Here is a 21,800-nt window from a genome sequence, read left to right on the forward strand (position 1 = left end):
GATTTGAATCAGGTTTTGATGTTCCAGAGAGACTAGTAAATATTGAAGCAAGATACAAACTAAGCAATCACACTGATGCAAATGTAAAAAAATGTGAGGGTTTTTTTACCCCCAATGTGTATAAATTAAGCCAGAGACTTATTTCAGCACTTTGTAAAAGGTAATTAGCATTCACTTGACAAGTGACAGGTCTAAGCATGTCAGTACGTTAAATTGCTGGGTGATGGATTTTCTGTTCTACTTCATATTAAATAAGTACACTAAACTGATGCACTACAGGCTCACAATGGCAGCAAATGACCTTAGGAGAATTTTCAGCCCATTTAATATAATAAAAAGAATATCTACAGGAATTTATGTTAAGTTTTGTGGTCTCTTCTTTTTCTCTTTCACAGTGTCACCAACTACATCAGTATGTGTTTATGAAGTCTGCCAGTGGTCAGAATGGTATGATGGGAGTACGCAAACCCCTGGCTATGATGGTGGAGATTTTGAAACCTTTGATGATTTGAGAGCTAAAGGTTATGAAGTCTGTAAAGCTCCACGGGCTGTTCAGTGCAGAGCAGAGAAATTCCCTAATATACCACTGAAAGACCTTGGCCAAAAAGTAGAATGCAGTACAACAGCTGGCCTCATATGTTACAACAAAGATCAAAATTCAACAATGTGCAACAACTATGAAATCAGAATCTTATGCTGTATTTTTGTACCATGCTCTTCCACAACACATTTCAGCACGTCAACACCAATCACAGCTGCAGCTAAAAGCACAGAAACTACATCATTTCCAAGCACTAAAACATCACCAGTTACTACAACTTCTGAAAGTACAACATTCACACCTTCAGCTACTAAAGAAACAGCCCCAAGCACAACTGAAATGACAAGGCCTGTCACCACTTCTTCCACAATTCCTCTTTGCATTAAAGAAGAATGTTACTGGTCAATGTGGTATGATGTTAGCTACCCAGGGTCAGGATACAATGATGGAGATTTTGATACAATTGAGAAAATAAAAAAAGAGGGATACAAAGTTTGTGATAATAGAAAAGCTGTAGAATGCAGGGCAGTAAGGTTCCCTAATACACCATATCCCCTTCTGGAGCAACACATAACATGTAATACAGAAGAAGGCTTGATATGCTACAATAAAGACCAACTACCACCCATCTGCTATAACTATGAAATCAGATTTAAATGCTGCACAAATATAACAATACCGTGCCAGACAACTACAGCGCCCTATACAACTACAGAAAAACCAAAAACAACCTGGATGATTTCAAAGACTTCAACCATATCACCCACAGAATTAGCGACAACACCACACTTAGAAACCAGACATAAGACAACAACACTATCAACAATACGACCAGAAACAGACCATATTCATGTCCGAACTACATCACCACCACCGACACACACCCAAACTCAGACAAAGACAAAAAAACCCACAAGCCCCATGCCGACACCTACCGTATCCTCCACTGGCGTGACCTCCACCACCTCCACCACCCACTCCACTACCGCCTGTGAACCCGAAGCGTGCTCCTGGAGCGAATGGTTCGACGTCGACTTCCCCTCCTCGGGGCCCAGCCAGGGAGACTTTGAAACCTACCAGCACATCCGGGCCGCCGGGAAGGAAGTCTGTCAGCACCCAAAGGAAATCGAGTGCCGGGCGGAGGACTACCCCGACGTCTCCATCCAGTCAATCGGACAGGTCGTGCAGTGCGACGTCCACTTTGGACTGGTGTGCAAGAACGAAGACCAGGCTGGCAAATTTAAGATGTGCCTCAACTACAAGATCCGCATCCTCTGCTGCAGCCCGAACGACAATTGCCCAAGCAGCACCGCCTTGCCCACCACCAGCCCCACCACCACCACCCCCCGCAGATCAACCAGCACCGCCCCGACCTCCACCACAGTCACGACCTCCACCTCCACGCCCTACTCCTCCACCACGCTGCCCACCTCCTCGGAAACCACGCTGCAAACTTCCACCAGCACCACCGGCCCCACGCCGACACCTACCGTATCCTCCACCGGTGTCACCTCCACCACCCACTCCACTACCGCCTGTGAACCCGAAGCGTGCTCCTGGAGCGAATGGTTCGACGTCGACTTCCCCTCCTCGGGGCCCAGCCAGGGAGACTTTGAAACCTACCAGCACATCCGGGCCGCCGGGAAGGAAGTCTGTCAGCACCCAAAGGAAATCGAGTGCCGGGCGGAGGACTACCCCGACGTCTCCATCCAGTCAATCGGACAGGTCGTGCAGTGCGACGTCCACTTTGGACTGGTGTGCAAGAACGAAGACCAGGCTGGCAAATTTAAGATGTGCCTCAACTACAAGATCCGCGTCCTCTGCTGCAGCCCGAACGACAATTGCCCAAGCAGCACCGCCTTGCCCACCACCAGCCCCACCACCACCACCCCCCGCAGATCAACCAGCACCGCCCCGACCTCCACCACAGTCACGACCTCCACCTCCACGCCCTACTCCTCCACCACGCTGCCCACCTCCTCGGAAACCACGCTGCAAACTTCCACCAGCACCACCGGCCCCACGCCGACACCTACCGTATCCTCCACCGGCGTCACCTCCACCACCCACTCCACTACCGCCTGTGAACCCGAAGCGTGCTCCTGGAGCGAATGGTTCGACGTCGACTTCCCCTCCTCGGGGCCCAGCCAGGGAGACTTTGAAACCTACCAGCACATCCGGGCCGCCGGGAAGGAAGTCTGTCAGCACCCAAAGGAAATCGAGTGCCGGGCGGAGGACTACCCCGACGTCTCCATCCAGTCAATCGGACAGGTCGTGCAGTGCGACGTCCACTTTGGACTGGTGTGCAAGAACGAAGACCAGGCTGGCAAATTTAAGATGTGCCTCAACTACAAGATCCGCGTCCTCTGCTGCAGCCCGAACGACAATTGCCCAAGCAGCACCGCCTTGCCCACCACCAGCCCCACCACCACCACCCCCCGCAGATCAACCAGCACCGCCCCGACCTCCACCACAGTCACGACCTCCACCTCCACGCCCTACTCCTCCACCACGCTGCCCACCTCCTCGGAAACCACGCTGCAAACTTCCACCAGCACCACCGGCCCCACGCCGACACCTACCGTATCCTCCACCGGCGTCACCTCCACCACCCACTCCACTACCGCCTGTGAACCCGAAGTGTGCTCCTGGAGCGAATGGTTCGACGTCGACTTCCCCTCCTCGGGGCCCAGCCAGGGAGACTTTGAAACCTACCAGCACATCCGGGCCGCCGGGAAGGAAGTCTGTCAGCACCCAAAGGAAATCGAGTGCCGGGCGGAGGACTACCCCGACGTCTCCATCCAGTCAATCGGACAGGTCGTGCAGTGCGACGTCCACTTTGGACTGGTGTGCAAGAACGAAGACCAGGCTGGCAAATTTAAGATGTGCCTCAACTACAAGATCCGCGTCCTCTGCTGCAGCCCGAACGACAATTGCCCAAGCAGCACCGCCTTGCCCACCACCAGCCCCACCACCACCACCCCCCGCAGATCAACCAGCACCGCCCCGACCTCCACCACAGTCACGACCTCCACCTCCACGCCCTACTCCTCCACCACGCTGCCCACCTCCTCGGAAACCACGCTGCAAACTTCCACCAGCACCACCGGCCCCACGCCGACACCTACCGTATCCTCCACCGGCGTCACCTCCACCACCCACTCCACTACCGCCTGTGAACCCGAAGCGTGCTCCTGGAGCGAATGGTTCGACGTCGACTTCCCCTCCTCGGGGCCCAGCCAGGGAGACTTTGAAACCTACCAGCACATCCGGGCCGCCGGGAAGGAAGTCTGTCAGCACCCAAAGGAAATCGAGTGCCGGGCGGAGGACTACCCCGACGTCTCCATCCAGTCAATCGGACAGGTCGTGCAGTGCGACGTCCACTTTGGACTGGTGTGCAAGAACGAAGACCAGGCTGGCAAATTTAAGATGTGCCTCAACTACAAGATCCGCGTCCTCTGCTGCAGCCCGAACGACAATTGCCCAAGCAGCACCGCCTTGCCCACCACCAGCCCCACCACCACCACCCCCCGCAGATCAACCAGCACCGCCCCGACCTCCACCACAGTCACGACCTCCACCTCCACGCCCTACTCCTCCACCACGCTGCCCACCTCCTCGGAAACCACGCTGCAAACTTCCACCAGCACCACCGGCCCCACGCCGACACCTACCGTATCCTCCACCGGCGTCACCTCCACCACCCACTCCACTACCGCCTGTGAACCCGAAGCGTGCTCCTGGAGCGAATGGTTCGACGTCGACTTCCCCTCCTCGGGGCCCAGCCAGGGAGACTTTGAAACCTACCAGCACATCCGGGCCGCCGGGAAGGAAGTCTGTCAGCACCCAAAGGAAATCGAGTGCCGGGCGGAGGACTACCCCGACGTCTCCATCCAGTCAATCGGACAGGTCGTGCAGTGCGACGTCCACTTTGGACTGGTGTGCAAGAACGAAGACCAGGCTGGCAAATTTAAGATGTGCCTCAACTACAAGATCCGCGTCCTCTGCTGCAGCCCGAACGACAATTGCCCAAGCAGCACCGCCTTGCCCACCACCAGCCCCACCACCACCACCCCCCGCAGATCAACCAGCACCGCCCCGACCTCCACCACAGTCACGACCTCCACCTCCACGCCCTACTCCTCCACCACGCTGCCCACCTCCTCGGAAACCACGCTGCAAACTTCCACCAGCACCACCGGCCCCACGCCGACACCTACCGTATCCTCCACCGGCGTCACCTCCACCACCCACTCCACTACCGCCTGTGAACCCGAAGCGTGCTCCTGGAGCGAATGGTTCGACGTCGACTTCCCCTCCTCGGGGCCCAGCCAGGGAGACTTTGAAACCTACCAGCACATCCGGGCCGCCGGGAAGGAAGTCTGTCAGCACCCAAAGGAAATCGAGTGCCGGGCGGAGGACTACCCCGACGTCTCCATCCAGTCAATCGGACAGGTCGTGCAGTGCGACGTCCACTTTGGACTGGTGTGCAAGAACGAAGACCAGGCTGGCAAATTTAAGATGTGCCTCAACTACAAGATCCGCGTCCTCTGCTGCAGCCCGAACGACAATTGCCCAAGCAGCACCGCCTTGCCCACCACCAGCCCCACCACCACCACCCCCCGCAGATCAACCAGCACCGCCCCGACCTCCACCACAGTCACGACCTCCACCTCCACGCCCTACTCCTCCACCACGCTGCCCACCTCCTCGGAAACCACGCTGCAAACTTCCACCAGCACCACCGGCCCCACGCCGACACCTACCGTATCCTCCACCGGCGTCACCTCCACCACCCACTCCACTACCGCCTGTGAACCCGAAGCGTGCTCCTGGAGCGAATGGTTCGACGTCGACTTCCCCTCCTCGGGGCCCAGCCAGGGAGACTTTGAAACCTACCAGCACATCCGGGCCGCCGGGAAGGAAGTCTGTCAGCACCCAAAGGAAATCGAGTGCCGGGCGGAGGACTACCCCGACGTCTCCATCCAGTCAATCGGACAGGTCGTGCAGTGCGACGTCCACTTTGGACTGGTGTGCAAGAACGAAGACCAGGCTGGCAAATTTAAGATGTGCCTCAACTACAAGATCCGCGTCCTCTGCTGCAGCCCGAACGACAATTGCCCAAGCAGCACCGCCTTGCCCACCACCAGCCCCACCACCACCACCCCCCGCAGATCAACCAGCACCGCCCCGACCTCCACCACAGTCACGACCTCCACCTCCACGCCCTACTCCTCCACCACGCTGCCCACCTCCTCGGAAACCACGCTGCAAACTTCCACCAGCACCACCGGCCCCACGCCGACACCTACCGTATCCTCCACCGGCGTCACCTCCACCACCCACTCCACTACCGCCTGTGAACCCGAAGCGTGCTCCTGGAGCGAATGGTTCGACGTCGACTTCCCCTCCTCGGGGCCCAGCCAGGGAGACTTTGAAACCTACCAGCACATCCGGGCCGCCGGGAAGGAAGTCTGTCAGCACCCAAAGGAAATCGAGTGCCGGGCGGAGGACTACCCCGACGTCTCCATCCAGTCAATCGGACAGGTCGTGCAGTGCGACGTCCACTTTGGACTGGTGTGCAAGAACGAAGACCAGGCTGGCAAATTTAAGATGTGCCTCAACTACAAGATCCGCGTCCTCTGCTGCAGCCCGAACGACAATTGCCCAAGCAGCACCGCCTTGCCCACCACCAGCCCCACCACCACCACCCCCCGCAGATCAACCAGCACCGCCCCGACCTCCACCACAGTCACGACCTCCACCTCCACGCCCTACTCCTCCACCACGCTGCCCACCTCCTCGGAAACCACGCTGCAAACTTCCACCAGCACCACCGGCCCCACGCCGACACCTACCGTATCCTCCACCGGCGTCACCTCCACCACCCACTCCACTACCGCCTGTGAACCCGAAGCGTGCTCCTGGAGCGAATGGTTCGACGTCGACTTCCCCTCCTCGGGGCCCAGCCAGGGAGACTTTGAAACCTACCAGCACATCCGGGCCGCCGGGAAGGAAGTCTGTCAGCACCCAAAGGAAATCGAGTGCCGGGCGGAGGACTACCCCGACGTCTCCATCCAGTCAATCGGACAGGTCGTGCAGTGCGACGTCCACTTTGGACTGGTGTGCAAGAACGAAGACCAGGCTGGCAAATTTAAGATGTGCCTCAACTACAAGATCCGCGTCCTCTGCTGCAGCCCGAACGACAATTGCCCAAGCAGCACCGCCTTGCCCACCACCAGCCCCACCACCACCACCCCCCGCAGATCAACCAGCACCGCCCCGACCTCCACCACAGTCACGACCTCCACCTCCACGCCCTACTCCTCCACCACGCTGCCCACCTCCTCGGAAACCACGCTGCAAACTTCCACCAGCACCACCGGCCCCACGCCAACACCTACCGTATCCTCCACCGGCGTCACCTCCACCACCCACTCCACTACCGCCTGTGAACCCGAAGCGTGCTCCTGGAGCGAATGGTTCGACGTCGACTTCCCCTCCTCGGGGCCCAGCCAGGGAGACTTTGAAACCTACCAGCACATCCGGGCCGCCGGGAAGGAAGTCTGTCAGCACCCAAAGGAAATCGAGTGCCGGGCGGAGGACTACCCCGACGTCTCCATCCAGTCAATCGGACAGGTCGTGCAGTGCGACGTCCACTTTGGACTGGTGTGCAAGAACGAAGACCAGGCTGGCAAATTTAAGATGTGCCTCAACTACAAGATCCGCGTCCTCTGCTGCAGCCCGAACGACAATTGCCCAAGCAGCACCGCCTTGCCCACCACCAGCCCCACCACCACCACCCCCCGCAGATCAACCAGCACCGCCCCGACCTCCACCACAGTCACGACCTCCACCTCCACGCCCTACTCCTCCACCACGCTGCCCACCTCCTCGGAAACCACGCTGCAAACTTCCACCAGCACCACCGGCCCCACGCCGACACCTACCGTATCCTCCACCGGCGTCACCTCCACCACCCACTCCACTACCGCCTGTGAACCCGAAGCGTGCTCCTGGAGCGAATGGTTCGACGTCGACTTCCCCTCCTCGGGGCCCAGCCAGGGAGACTTTGAAACCTACCAGCACATCCGGGCCGCCGGGAAGGAAGTCTGTCAGCACCCAAAGGAAATCGAGTGCCGGGCGGAGGACTACCCCGACGTCTCCATCCAGTCAATCGGACAGGTCGTGCAGTGCGACGTCCACTTTGGACTGGTGTGCAAGAACGAAGACCAGGCTGGCAAATTTAAGATGTGCCTCAACTACAAGATCCGCGTCCTCTGCTGCAGCCCGAACGACAATTGCCCAAGCAGCACCGCCTTGCCCACCACCAGCCCCACCACCACCACCCCCCGCAGATCAACCAGCACCGCCCCGACCTCCACCACAGTCACGACCTCCACCTCCACGCCCTACTCCTCCACCACGCTGCCCACCTCCTCGGAAACCACGCTGCAAACTTCCACCAGCACCACCGGCCCCACGCCGACACCTACCGTATCCTCCACCGGCGTCACCTCCACCACCCACTCCACTACCGCCTGTGAACCCGAAGCGTGCTCCTGGAGCGAATGGTTCGACGTCGACTTCCCCTCCTCGGGGCCCAGCCAGGGAGACTTTGAAACCTACCAGCACATCCGGGCCGCCGGGAAGGAAGTCTGTCAGCACCCAAAGGAAATCGAGTGCCGGGCGGAGGACTACCCCGACGTCTCCATCCAGTCAATCGGACAGGTCGTGCAGTGCGACGTCCACTTTGGACTGGTGTGCAAGAACGAAGACCAGGCTGGCAAATTTAAGATGTGCCTCAACTACAAGATCCGCGTCCTCTGCTGCAGCCCGAACGACAATTGCCCAAGCAGCACCGCCTTGCCCACCACCAGCCCCACCACCACCACCCCCCGCAGATCAACCAGCACCGCCCCGACCTCCACCACAGTCACGACCTCCACCTCCACGCCCTACTCCTCCACCACGCTGCCCACCTCCTCGGAAACCACGCTGCAAACTTCCACCAGCACCACCGGCCCCACGCCGACACCTACCGTATCCTCCACCGGCGTCACCTCCACCACCCACTCCACTACCGCCTGTGAACCCGAAGCGTGCTCCTGGAGCGAATGGTTCGACGTCGACTTCCCCTCCTCGGGGCCCAGCCAGGGAGACTTTGAAACCTACCAGCACATCCGGGCCGCCGGGAAGGAAGTCTGTCAGCACCCAAAGGAAATCGAGTGCCGGGCGGAGGACTACCCCGACGTCTCCATCCAGTCAATCGGACAGGTCGTGCAGTGCGACGTCCACTTTGGACTGGTGTGCAAGAACGAAGACCAGGCTGGCAAATTTAAGATGTGCCTCAACTACAAGATCCGCGTCCTCTGCTGCAGCCCGAACGACAATTGCCCAAGCAGCACCGCCTTGCCCACCACCAGCCCCACCACCACCACCCCCCGCAGATCAACCAGCACCGCCCCGACCTCCACCACAGTCACGACCTCCACCTCCACGCCCTACTCCTCCACCACGCTGCCCACCTCCTCGGAAACCACGCTGCAAACTTCCACCAGCACCACCGGCCCCACGCCGACACCTACCGTATCCTCCACCGGCGTCACCTCCACCACCCACTCCACTACCGCCTGTGAACCCGAAGCGTGCTCCTGGAGCGAATGGTTCGACGTCGACTTCCCCTCCTCGGGGCCCAGCCAGGGAGACTTTGAAACCTACCAGCACATCCGGGCCGCCGGGAAGGAAGTCTGTCAGCACCCAAAGGAAATCGAGTGCCGGGCGGAGGACTACCCCGACGTCTCCATCCAGTCAATCGGACAGGTCGTGCAGTGCGACGTCCACTTTGGACTGGTGTGCAAGAACGAAGACCAGGCTGGCAAATTTAAGATGTGCCTCAACTACAAGATCCGCGTCCTCTGCTGCAGCCCGAACGACAATTGCCCAAGCAGCACCGCCTTGCCCACCACCAGCCCCACCACCACCACCCCCCGCAGATCAACCAGCACCGCCCCGACCTCCACCACAGTCACGACCTCCACCTCCACGCCCTACTCCTCCACCACGCTGCCCACCTCCTCGGAAACCACGCTGCAAACTTCCACCAGCACCACCGGCCCCACGCCGACACCTACCGTATCCTCCACCGGCGTCACCTCCACCACCCACTCCACTACCGCCTGTGAACCCGAAGCGTGCTCCTGGAGCGAATGGTTCGACGTCGACTTCCCCTCCTCGGGGCCCAGCCAGGGAGACTTTGAAACCTACCAGCACATCCGGGCCGCCGGGAAGGAAGTCTGTCAGCACCCAAAGGAAATCGAGTGCCGGGCGGAGGACTACCCCGACGTCTCCATCCAGTCAATCGGACAGGTCGTGCAGTGCGACGTCCACTTTGGACTGGTGTGCAAGAACGAAGACCAGGCTGGCAAATTTAAGATGTGCCTCAACTACAAGATCCGCGTCCTCTGCTGCAGCCCGAACGACAATTGCCCAAGCAGCACCGCCTTGCCCACCACCAGCCCCACCACCACCACCCCCCGCAGATCAACCAGCACCGCCCCGACCTCCACCACAGTCACGACCTCCACCTCCACGCCCTACTCCTCCACCACGCTGCCCACCTCCTCGGAAACCACGCTGCAAACTTCCACCAGCACCACCGGCCCCACGCCGACACCTACCGTATCCTCCACCGGCGTCACCTCCACCACCCACTCCACTACCGCCTGTGAACCCGAAGCGTGCTCCTGGAGCGAATGGTTCGACGTCGACTTCCCCTCCTCGGGGCCCAGCCAGGGAGACTTTGAAACCTACCAGCACATCCGGGCCGCCGGGAAGGAAGTCTGTCAGCACCCAAAGGAAATCGAGTGCCGGGCGGAGGACTACCCCGACGTCTCCATCCAGTCAATCGGACAGGTCGTGCAGTGCGACGTCCACTTTGGACTGGTGTGCAAGAACGAAGACCAGGCTGGCAAATTTAAGATGTGCCTCAACTACAAGATCCGCGTCCTCTGCTGCAGCCCGAACGACAATTGCCCAAGCAGCACCGCCTTGCCCACCACCAGCCCCACCACCACCACCCCCCGCAGATCAACCAGCACCGCCCCGACCTCCACCACAGTCACGACCTCCACCTCCACGCCCTACTCCTCCACCACGCTGCCCACCTCCTCGGAAACCACGCTGCAAACTTCCACCAGCACCACCGGCCCCACGCCGACACCTACCGTATCCTCCACCGGCGTCACCTCCACCACCCACTCCACTACCGCCTGTGAACCCGAAGCGTGCTCCTGGAGCGAATGGTTCGACGTCGACTTCCCCTCCTCGGGGCCCAGCCAGGGAGACTTTGAAACCTACCAGCACATCCGGGCCGCCGGGAAGGAAGTCTGTCAGCACCCAAAGGAAATCGAGTGCCGGGCGGAGGACTACCCCGACGTCTCCATCCAGTCAATCGGACAGGTCGTGCAGTGCGACGTCCACTTTGGACTGGTGTGCAAGAACGAAGACCAGGCTGGCAAATTTAAGATGTGCCTCAACTACAAGATCCGCGTCCTCTGCTGCAGCCCGAACGACAATTGCCCAAGCAGCACCGCCTTGCCCACCACCAGCCCCACCACCACCACCCCCCGCAGATCAACCAGCACCGCCCCGACCTCCACCACAGTCACGACCTCCACCTCCACGCCCTACTCCTCCACCACGCTGCCCACCTCCTCGGAAACCACGCTGCAAACTTCCACCAGCACCACCGGCCCCACGCCGACACCTACCGTATCCTCCACCGGCGTCACCTCCACCACCCACTCCACTACCGCCTGTGAACCCGAAGCGTGCTCCTGGAGCGAATGGTTCGACGTCGACTTCCCCTCCTCGGGGCCCAGCCAGGGAGACTTTGAAACCTACCAGCACATCCGGGCCGCCGGGAAGGAAGTCTGTCAGCACCCAAAGGAAATCGAGTGCCGGGCGGAGGACTACCCCGACGTCTCCATCCAGTCAATCGGACAGGTCGTGCAGTGCGACGTCCACTTTGGACTGGTGTGCAAGAACGAAGACCAGGCTGGCAAATTTAAGATGTGCCTCAACTACAAGATCCGCGTCCTCTGCTGCAGCCCGAACGACAATTGCCCAAGCAGCACCGCCTTGCCCACCACCAGCCCCACCACCACCACCCCCCGCAGATCAACCAGCACCGCCCCGACCTCCACCACAGTCACGACCTCCACCTCCACGCCCTACTCCTCCACCACGCTGCCCACCTCCTCGGAAACCACGCTGCAAACTTCCACCAGCACCACCGGCCCCACGCCGACACCTACCGTATCCTCCACCGGCGTCACCTCCACCACCCACTCCACTACCGCCTGTGAACCCGAAGCGTGCTCCTGGAGCGAATGGTTCGACGTCGACTTCCCCTCCTCGGGGCCCAGCCAGGGAGACTTTGAAACCTACCAGCACATCCGGGCCGCCGGGAAGGAAGTCTGTCAGCACCCAAAGGAAATCGAGTGCCGGGCGGAGGACTACCCCGACGTCTCCATCCAGTCAATCGGACAGGTCGTGCAGTGCGACGTCCACTTTGGACTGGTGTGCAAGAACGAAGACCAGGCTGGCAAATTTAAGATGTGCCTCAACTACAAGATCCGCGTCCTCTGCTGCAGCCCGAACGACAATTGCCCAAGCAGCACCGCCTTGCCCACCACCAGCCCCACCACCACCACCCCCCGCAGATCAACCAGCACCGCCCCGACCTCCACCACAGTCACGACCTCCACCTCCACGCCCTACTCCTCCACCACGCTGCCCACCTCCTCGGAAACCACGCTGCAAACTTCCACCAGCACCACCGGCCCCACGCCGACACCTACCGTATCCTCCACCGGCGTCACCTCCACCACCCACTCCACTACCGCCTGTGAACCCGAAGCGTGCTCCTGGAGCGAATGGTTCGACGTCGACTTCCCCTCCTCGGGGCCCAGCCAGGGAGACTTTGAAACCTACCAGCACATCCGGGCCGCCGGGAAGGAAGTCTGTCAGCACCCAAAGGAAATCGAGTGCCGGGCGGAGGACTACCCCGACGTCTCCATCCAGTCAATCGGACAGGTCGTGCAGTGCGACGTCCACTTTGGACTGGTGTGCAAGAACGAAGACCAGGCTGGCAAATTTAAGATGTGCCTCAACTACAAGATCCGCGTCCTCTGCTGCAGCCCGAACGACAATTGCCCAAGCAGCACCGCCTTGCCCACCACCAGCCCCACCACCACCACCCCCCGCAGATCAACCAGCACCGCCCCGACCTCCACCACAGTCACGACCTCCACCTCCACGCCCTACTCCTCCACCACGCTGCCCACCTCCTCGGAAACCACGCTGCAAACTTCCACCAGCACCACCGGCCCCACGCCGACACCTACCGTATCCTCCACCGGCGTCACCTCCACCACCCACTCCACTACCGCCTGTGAACCCGAAGCGTGCTCCTGGAGCGAATGGTTCGACGTCGACTTCCCCTCCTCGGGGCCCAGCCAGGGAGACTTTGAAACCTACCAGCACATCCGGGCCGCCGGGAAGGAAGTCTGTCAGCACCCAAAGGAAATCGAGTGCCGGGCGGAGGACTACCCCGACGTCTCCATCCAGTCAATCGGACAGGTCGTGCAGTGCGACGTCCACTTTGGACTGGTGTGCAAGAACGAAGACCAGGCTGGCAAATTTAAGATGTGCCTCAACTACAAGATCCGCGTCCTCTGCTGCAGCCCGAACGACAATTGCCCAAGCAGCACCGCCTTGCCCACCACCAGCCCCACCACCACCACCCCCCGCAGATCAACCAGCACCGCCCCGACCTCCACCACAGTCACGACCTCCACCTCCACGCCCTACTCCTCCACCACGCTGCCCACCTCCTCGGAAACCACGCTGCAAACTTCCACCAGCACCACCGGCCCCACGCCGACACCTACCGTATCCTCCACCGGCGTCACCTCCACCACCCACTCCACTACCGCCTGTGAACCCGAAGCGTGCTCCTGGAGCGAATGGTTCGACGTCGACTTCCCCTCCTCGGGGCCCAGCCAGGGAGACTTTGAAACCTACCAGCACATCCGGGCCGCCGGGAAGGAAGTCTGTCAGCACCCAAAGGAAATCGAGTGCCGGGCGGAGGACTACCCCGACGTCTCCATCCAGTCAATCGGACAGGTCGTGCAGTGCGACGTCCACTTTGGACTGGTGTGCAAGAACGAAGACCAGGCTGGCAAATTTAAGATGTGCCTCAACTACAAGATCCGCGTCCTCTGCTGCAGCCCGAACGACAATTGCCCAAGCAGCACCGCCTTGCCCACCACCAGCCCCACCACCACCACCCCCCGCAGATCAACCAGCACCGCCCCGACCTCCACCACAGTCACGACCTCCACCTCCACGCCCTACTCCTCCACCACGCTGCCCACCTCCTCGGAAACCACGCTGCAAACTTCCACCAGCACCACCGGCCCCACGCCGACACCTACCGTATCCTCCACCGGCGTCACCTCCACCACCCACTCCACTACCGCCTGTGAACCCGAAGCGTGCTCCTGGAGCGAATGGTTCGACGTCGACTTCCCCTCCTCGGGGCCCAGCCAGGGAGACTTTGAAACCTACCAGCACATCCGGGCCGCCGGGAAGGAAGTCTGTCAGCACCCAAAGGAAATCGAGTGCCGGGCGGAGGACTACCCCGACGTCTCCATCCAGTCAATCGGACAGGTCGTGCAGTGCGACGTCCACTTTGGACTGGTGTGCAAGAACGAAGACCAGGCTGGCAAATTTAAGATGTGCCTCAACTACAAGATCCGCGTCCTCTGCTGCAGCCCGAACGACAATTGCCCAAGCAGCACCGCCTTGCCCACCACCAGCCCCACCACCACCACCCCCCGCAGATCAACCAGCACCGCCCCGACCTCCACCACAGTCACGACCTCCACCTCCACGCCCTACTCCTCCACCACGCTGCCCACCTCCTCGGAAACCACGCTGCAAACTTCCACCAGCACCACCGGCCCCACGCCGACACCTACCGTATCCTCCACCGGCGTCACCTCCACCACCCACTCCACTACCGCCTGTGAACCCGAAGCGTGCTCCTGGAGCGAATGGTTCGACGTCGACTTCCCCTCCTCGGGGCCCAGCCAGGGAGACTTTGAAACCTACCAGCACATCCGGGCCGCCGGGAAGGAAGTCTGTCAGCACCCAAAGGAAATCGAGTGCCGGGCGGAGGACTACCCCGACGTCTCCATCCAGTCAATCGGACAGGTCGTGCAGTGCGACGTCCACTTTGGACTGGTGTGCAAGAACGAAGACCAGGCTGGCAAATTTAAGATGTGCCTCAACTACAAGATCCGCGTCCTCTGCTGCAGCCCGAACGACAATTGCCCAAGCAGCACCGCCTTGCCCACCACCAGCCCCACCACCACCACCCCCCGCAGATCAACCAGCACCGCCCCGACCTCCACCACAGTCACGACCTCCACCTCCACGCCCTACTCCTCCACCACGCTGCCCACCTCCTCGGAAACCACGCTGCAAACTTCCACCAGCACCACCGGCCCCACGCCGACACCTACCGTATCCTCCACCGGCGTCACCTCCACCACCCACTCCACTACCGCCTGTGAACCCGAAGCGTGCTCCTGGAGCGAATGGTTCGACGTCGACTTCCCCTCCTCGGGGCCCAGCCAGGGAGACTTTGAAACCTACCAGCACATCCGGGCCGCCGGGAAGGAAGTCTGTCAGCACCCAAAGGAAATCGAGTGCCGGGCGGAGGACTACCCCGACGTCTCCATCCAGTCAATCGGACAGGTCGTGCAGTGCGACGTCCGCTTTGGACTGGTGTGCAAGAACGAAGACCAGGCTGGCAAATTTAAGACGTGCCTCAACTACAAGATCCGCGTCCTCTGCTGCAGCCCGAACGACAATTGCCCAAGCAGCACCGCCTTGCCCACCACCAGCCCCACCACCACCACCCCCCGCAGATCAACCAGCACCGCCCCGACCTCCACCACAGTCACGACCTCCACCTCCACGCCCTACTCCTCCACCACGCTGCCCACCTCCTCGGAAACCACGCTGCAAACTTCCACCAGCACCACCGGCCCCACGCCGACACCTACCGTATCCTCCACCGGCGTCACCTCCACCACCCACTCCACTACCGCCTGTGAACCCGAAGCGTGCTCCTGGAGCGAATGGTTCGACGTCGACTTCCCCTCCTCGGGGCCCAGCCAGGGAGACTTTGAAACCTACCAGCACATCCGGGCCGCCGGGAAGGAAGTCTGTCAGCACCCAAAGGAAATCGAGTGCCGGGCGGAGGACTACCCCGACGTCTCCATCCAGTCAATCGGACAGGTCGTGCAGTGCGACGTCCACTTTGGACTGGTGTGCAAGAACGAAGACCAGGCTGGCAAATTTAAGATGTGCCTCAACTACAAGATCCGCGTCCTCTGCTGCAGCCCGAACGACAATTGCCCAAGCAGCACCGCCTTGCCCACCACCAGCCCCACCACCACCACCCCCCGCAGATCAACCAGCACCGCCCCGACCTCCACCACAGTCACGACCTCCACCTCCACGCCCTACTCCTCCACCACGCTGCCCACCTCCTCGGAAACCACGCTGCAAACTTCCACCAGCACCACCGGCCCCACGCCGACACCTACCGTATCCTCCACCGGCGTCACCTCCACCACCCACTCCACTACCGCCTGTGAACCCGAAGTGTGCTCCTGGAGCGAATGGTTCGACGTCGACTTCCCCTCCTCGGGGCCCAGCCAGGGAGACTTTGAAACCTACCAGCACATCCGGGCCGCCGGGAAGGAAGTCTGTCAGCACCCAAAGGAAATCGAGTGCCGGGCGGAGGACTACCCCGACGTCTCCATCCAGTCAATCGGACAGGTCGTGCAGTGCGACGTCCACTTTGGACTGGTGTGCAAGAACGAAGACCAGGCTGGCAAATTTAAGATGTGCCTCAACTACAAGATCCGCGTCCTCTGCTGCAGCCCGAACGACAATTGCCCAAGCAGCACCGCCTTGCCCACCACCAGCCCCACCACCACCACCCCCCGCAGATCAACCAGCACCGCCCCGACCTCCACCACAGTCACGACCTCCACCTCCACGCCCTACTCCTCCACCACGCTGCCCACCTCCTCGGAAACCACGCTGCAAACTTCCACCAGCACCACCGGCCCCACGCCGACACCTACCGTATCCTCCACCGGCGTCACCTCCACCACCCACTCCACTACCGCCTGTGAACCCGAAGCGTGCTCCTGGAGCGAATGGTTCGACGTCGACTTCCCCTCCTCGGGGCCCAGCCAGGGAGACTTTGAAACCTACCAGCACATCCGGGCCGCCGGGAAGGAAGTCTGTCAGCACCCAAAGGAAATCGAGTGCCGGGCGGAGGACTACCCCGACGTCTCCATCCAGTCAATCGGACAGGTCGTGCAGTGCGACGTCCACTTTGGACTGGTGTGCAAGAACGAAGACCAGGCTGGCAAATTTAAGATGTGCCTCAACTACAAGATCCGCGTCCTCTGCTGCAGCCCGAACGACAATTGCCCAAGCAGCACCGCCTTGCCCACCACCAGCCTTACCACCATTACTACCACATCTGAGCCGTGCTGCACCAGCACTTCTTCTACCCCTGTATTAACACCCTGTTTCTGTAAAATTGGCGATGCTATTTTTTCTCCTGGTTAGTTTACCTTTTTTTATCCTTCTATATATCTCCTATTTAGTGTGTTGTATTTATTTGTCATTAGGTTTTTTCCTAATTTTCTGTTCGATATATCCACTAGTTTTACTTGGAAATATTTTTTTGCCCCGTTTAATTTTTGATCTTCTTTTAAATCTTTTTTTTCTTTGTATATACTTTATTTTCTTTTTTTTCTTCAGGTGATGTGATTTACAATAGAACTGATAGTGATGGATGTAGATATTATGCCATCTGTAGTCCAACATGTACGGTTGAAAGACATACTGTACATTGCAATGTTACTACTCCCCTGACCACAACTTCCCCTGCATCATCTACCGTAACAACCTCAGTTCCTCTACATACTACTTCTGGTTTTTCTCCCATTTGTGTTTCTCCTACTTACCCTCCCCTACAGGTATGTGGTTTCTGCGTCCATTTATGATTGTTGAAATAATATCAATGTTAGTGTGATACCAGAAAGGAACATTCTCCAGTCTTTAAACCTTGTATGTGCAGATTGCCAGAATAAGTGTTGCTAGTGATGGGCAATATACATGACATAAAATCTGTATGTGCCTTCTTTATAATTTTTTTTTCATACTGAGAAAGCAAGCTACAATAATCTTTTCTAATGACTTCTGTTCCAATAAAACACTTTCTGATGCACTGTATTGCATAAATAACCAACATTCTCACTGAAATAATAGAGGAATATTTCTTGTGCATTTTGTTTCTTCGCTAAACAGAAAAGTTAAGCTACTGTGCAGGCTTGTATCTGTATCTGTTCTCCTGCCTTTTTACCTGTACTTCTGTACGCATTCTTTTTTTTTGATAGTGATGGTCTATGCTGATAGTGAAGTACAAGTATGCATAGCTAGTATAAAGGACATCAGTTCCCTTAATCTGTGACCTATCCCCCAAACCTCAGAATAGCTCCTCATGCAGAAGAAATAGCTGGCATCAAGGTTCCCATCTCCTTTTAGCATAAAAAAACCTTAATTGTGTAGAATATTGACAACCTGGTACTATCAGTGAAGATTTTCATTTTAGTCTTTGCTTCATTTTGGAAAACAAAACAATTTCTGATCCACCATATCACAATCAGAATTATGAATGCCTCTGGTCAACATTACAAATCATTAGTACCACAAATTGAAGAGAAGTAACACATATTAACTTCCTTTCCAACACCACCATTACTGGAAACAATATACCATTAAACTAAAAACATGAGTAAAGTTCACATCTGTTTGCAAACTGCTGTGACAGCAATTTTTGTTCATTTTGCAGCTTGGACAAAGATACAAATTATCCAACTGTACAGAAATCATCTGTAAGGGAGACAACAAGGTAGAAGTAATTCCAACACACTGCCCGCCTGTAAAGGAAATTACCTGTGCGAACAAATATCCAGCAATACTGGTACCTGATGAAGATGGCTGCTGTTACCGATATGAGTGTCAATGTAAGCACCAGTAGATTAAGGAATAATCTTTTTTGAAAAAAGCAAAATTTTGCACGGATTATATAGGCATTTTGTTTTCTTAGGGTTGCCTTATAAATTGTAATATATTCACTTCAGTTCCTAAATTCTTTCTTCTACATTAATTTTCATGTTAATCTTCTAAACATTTTCTTTCTACCAGGTGTATGCAGTGGATGGGGTGATCCTCATTATATTACTTTTGATGGAACCTACTATACTTTCCTCGAAAACTGCACTTATGTCCTGGTGAAACAGATCGTACCTAAATATGACAACTTCCGTGTTTACATTGACAATTACTACTGTGATTCAAAAGATGGACTTTCCTGCCCTAAATCCATTATTATTTTCTACAAATCTGCAGAAGTGGTGCTGACCCGTAAACTCATGAATGGTGTGATGACCAATGTGGTAAAGTACACGTTTTTTATTTCTCTATTTTTGCAAAAAAGAAATAAGATCCGTAGGCCTTACTGAGTCTCATTTGAAATACAGTCTGTTAGAATATCGCATCATGGAGGTAATGAGGGCAGAGGGTATCATTAGGGGAAAAAAAAAAAGATTACACCAGTATCTAAGACCAAAATGTCAGAAACAGCTTAGCACTATGCAGATATGAATATATTATGTGCATGTATGTGTATATATAACACTAGGAAACAGACTAATACAGCTGATAGAGAAGACGGAAAGAATGCTTACACTAGTGATTAATTCATGTTTCATGAAAACTAGTACATTGTGCCATTCACTTATGTAAACAAACACATTATAAAGAAACATGAATGCAAATCACAAGCGTGATTCTTCTCTCATGTTGAAGATGGGTATGTATGCCTCATCAGCTGGATGACTAGGGACTGCTTCCTCTGCATAGGGAACTTAAGGCACCAGAGCCATGACATGATTCCCCCTCCAGTTCCCTGCTGGGAAGAGAGGTATAGCTGAAGAAAAGGGGCAACTGGGGGTGTCACTTCACCTTCATGATCTTAAAGTAGTGCTGGTAAGCCAGTGAAAACAAAAAGTCAGTCCCACTGTTACACTGGGGAATTTATTAATTGATTAGAGAACACAAACAGGTGGGAGGAAAAGTTTGTCTCAATATGCACTCTACTCCTGCAGAGCGATGCCAAGTTCTCCTTACCTACAGTCAGAAAGGCGTGCTGAAACAATTAGTCCCATGCTTCCCTGTGAAAGAAAACAGTAACTGTCAGCTTTAACTCTTACTTTATCCCAATTCAATATGAAGAAAGTTGCAGAATAATTCCTGACCAAAAGTTATTAAGCAAGTATGTCCACCTTCATAGCTCATATAAGATACAGGCTGCACATGGAACAGCTGAGATTAATGAATAAATATGACTGATACATAAAACTGGCACCAGAGACATTTGACTTCATTTTGAATTCAGACAACTCTTCCAATGCCAAGCAACATGTAGTATAGGGACAGTGTGATTTTGTAAATATATACAAAAATAACTTTTGTAAAGTTATTACATAATAATGGCAGGAATATTTCTGTAGTTAAAGAAAACCACCACTCATTTTCATATGAAAAATGTTTACAATAAACAAAATTATGAGGGATACAAAGAAAATACTAGAATTTAGAATGCTGTGCATTAGCACACAATCTGCACAAACACAGTACATAGAGGCCACTTAGATTATTATCACACTAGCAATATTGCAATACAAGCTGAGATATTAATGCATATATATCCTGTTATTGCGATGCCAATGGGCATTGGATGTGGTGCACAACAATATGGAGTTATGCATGATTATGAAGATTAGAAAATACATTATTTAAAACAATCAGGCAGAAGCAGTGCTTATTCTGAAGTTGTGGTTTTTTTTAACCCTGCATTCAGATGTACTTCAACCAAAAGATTGTCAAACCAGGCTTCAAAAAAGATGGCATTTCTTTCTCCACACTTGGCATCAACATGATTGTTGAAATACCAGAGATTGGTGCAACCATCACCTTTAGCGGGCTGATTTTCTCCGTGAAACTCCCATACAGCAAATTTGGCAACAACACTGAAGGACAGTGTGGTAAGACAGATGCACTAATTGGAGGTGGGACTCTTTCCCCACCCTACTGTGGTTATTCTCACCCACTCTGGCTATGCAGTCTCATGATTGACAGAAATTTTTAAACTGCCATAAAATGGAAGTGAAAACAATTCTGGTCTTCAACTTCTGTAGGATCAAAAGCTCAATATTTCAGCAACGTGGGTTTTTTTTCTTTGGGTCTGGGGTTTTAGGTTTGTTTGCTTTTTCCCTAACCTAAATTAAAGTTAATATAACTGTAAAGAAAGCACTTACTATGAAGCAAGGCACCTTGTATACTTCATAAGCACCTCATGTCCAAACGTGATATCAGCACAATAATGTATTGTGCATCACTGATGTGTCTAATGGGACTTACGTAGCTTGTCTCTTCCAGGAACGTGTACAAATAATGTATTAGATGAATGCCGCTTACCAAGTGGTAAGATCATTTCTTCCTGTCCCCAAATGGCTCATCACTGGATCGTTGATAACAACAAGTCATGCCATGGAGTACCAATACCACCAGTTGTAACCACACCTCCACCAAAGCCTCACTGCGAAACGCCTCCTCTCTGCAATCTTATCTGGAGCGAGTAAGAAAAAAAACTGAATGAATCCACTCTTTCTAGACAAAACTGTCTCAGTATCTTACAAGAAGAGTAAGAACTATAGCCCTAGCATGTGATAATAGCTGAAAAGGTCAGCTTAATGGCAGGATATATATAGTAAAAGGCCTTTGCAAAATAAACTGCTCTTCTTCAGTGACTTGGGTGCCGAAGATAACTGAGTAAGGAGAGGTGAAGTCAGAAAATCAGGGGTGCAGCAAGCACTAAAACCCATAATCCCTGGGTTGCAACCATGCAGATTTTTGTTATCTTTCTCCCTCCCTACCTTCCAGGGTATGCTCACTCACTCTTAGTTACACTATTAAGTAAACACTGAACTCTAAATTTGAAATGGGCCTTCAGCGCAAACCGTAAAGAACC

At 55.7% G+C, this 21,800-nt stretch overlaps 1 protein-coding gene across 1 annotated transcript in view; it reads left to right on the top strand.

Annotated features, from left to right (window-relative positions):
• The window catches only part of MUC5AC (mucin 5AC, oligomeric mucus/gel-forming), a 51,262-nt gene that overhangs the window by 21,501 nt on the left and 7,961 nt on the right, over positions 1-21,800 (top strand). Inside the window, exons 29-48 of the mRNA XM_052810628.1 lie at positions 396-1,033; positions 1,529-2,236; positions 2,603-3,457; positions 4,184-4,237; positions 4,814-5,152; positions 5,678-5,803; positions 6,239-6,886; positions 6,998-7,336; positions 7,859-7,969; positions 9,251-9,880; positions 10,265-11,263; positions 12,449-12,802; positions 14,975-15,719; positions 16,242-16,558; positions 17,308-17,323; positions 17,465-17,682; positions 18,558-18,732; positions 18,914-19,164; positions 20,631-20,814; positions 21,209-21,407. Of these exons, the coding sequence (XP_052666588.1) occupies positions 396-1,033; positions 1,529-2,236; positions 2,603-3,457; positions 4,184-4,237; positions 4,814-5,152; positions 5,678-5,803; positions 6,239-6,886; positions 6,998-7,336; positions 7,859-7,969; positions 9,251-9,880; positions 10,265-11,263; positions 12,449-12,802; positions 14,975-15,719; positions 16,242-16,558; positions 17,308-17,323; positions 17,465-17,682; positions 18,558-18,732; positions 18,914-19,164; positions 20,631-20,814; positions 21,209-21,407 (7,906 nt within the window). The remainder of the gene's footprint in view (positions 1-395; positions 1,034-1,528; positions 2,237-2,602; positions 3,458-4,183; positions 4,238-4,813; positions 5,153-5,677; positions 5,804-6,238; positions 6,887-6,997; positions 7,337-7,858; positions 7,970-9,250; positions 9,881-10,264; positions 11,264-12,448; positions 12,803-14,974; positions 15,720-16,241; positions 16,559-17,307; positions 17,324-17,464; positions 17,683-18,557; positions 18,733-18,913; positions 19,165-20,630; positions 20,815-21,208; positions 21,408-21,800) is intronic.

The sequence above is a fragment of the Harpia harpyja genome, chromosome 16 (genome assembly GCF_026419915.1).
Source record: "Harpia harpyja isolate bHarHar1 chromosome 16, bHarHar1 primary haplotype, whole genome shotgun sequence".
Classification (NCBI taxonomy): domain Eukaryota; kingdom Metazoa; phylum Chordata; class Aves; order Accipitriformes; family Accipitridae; genus Harpia; species Harpia harpyja.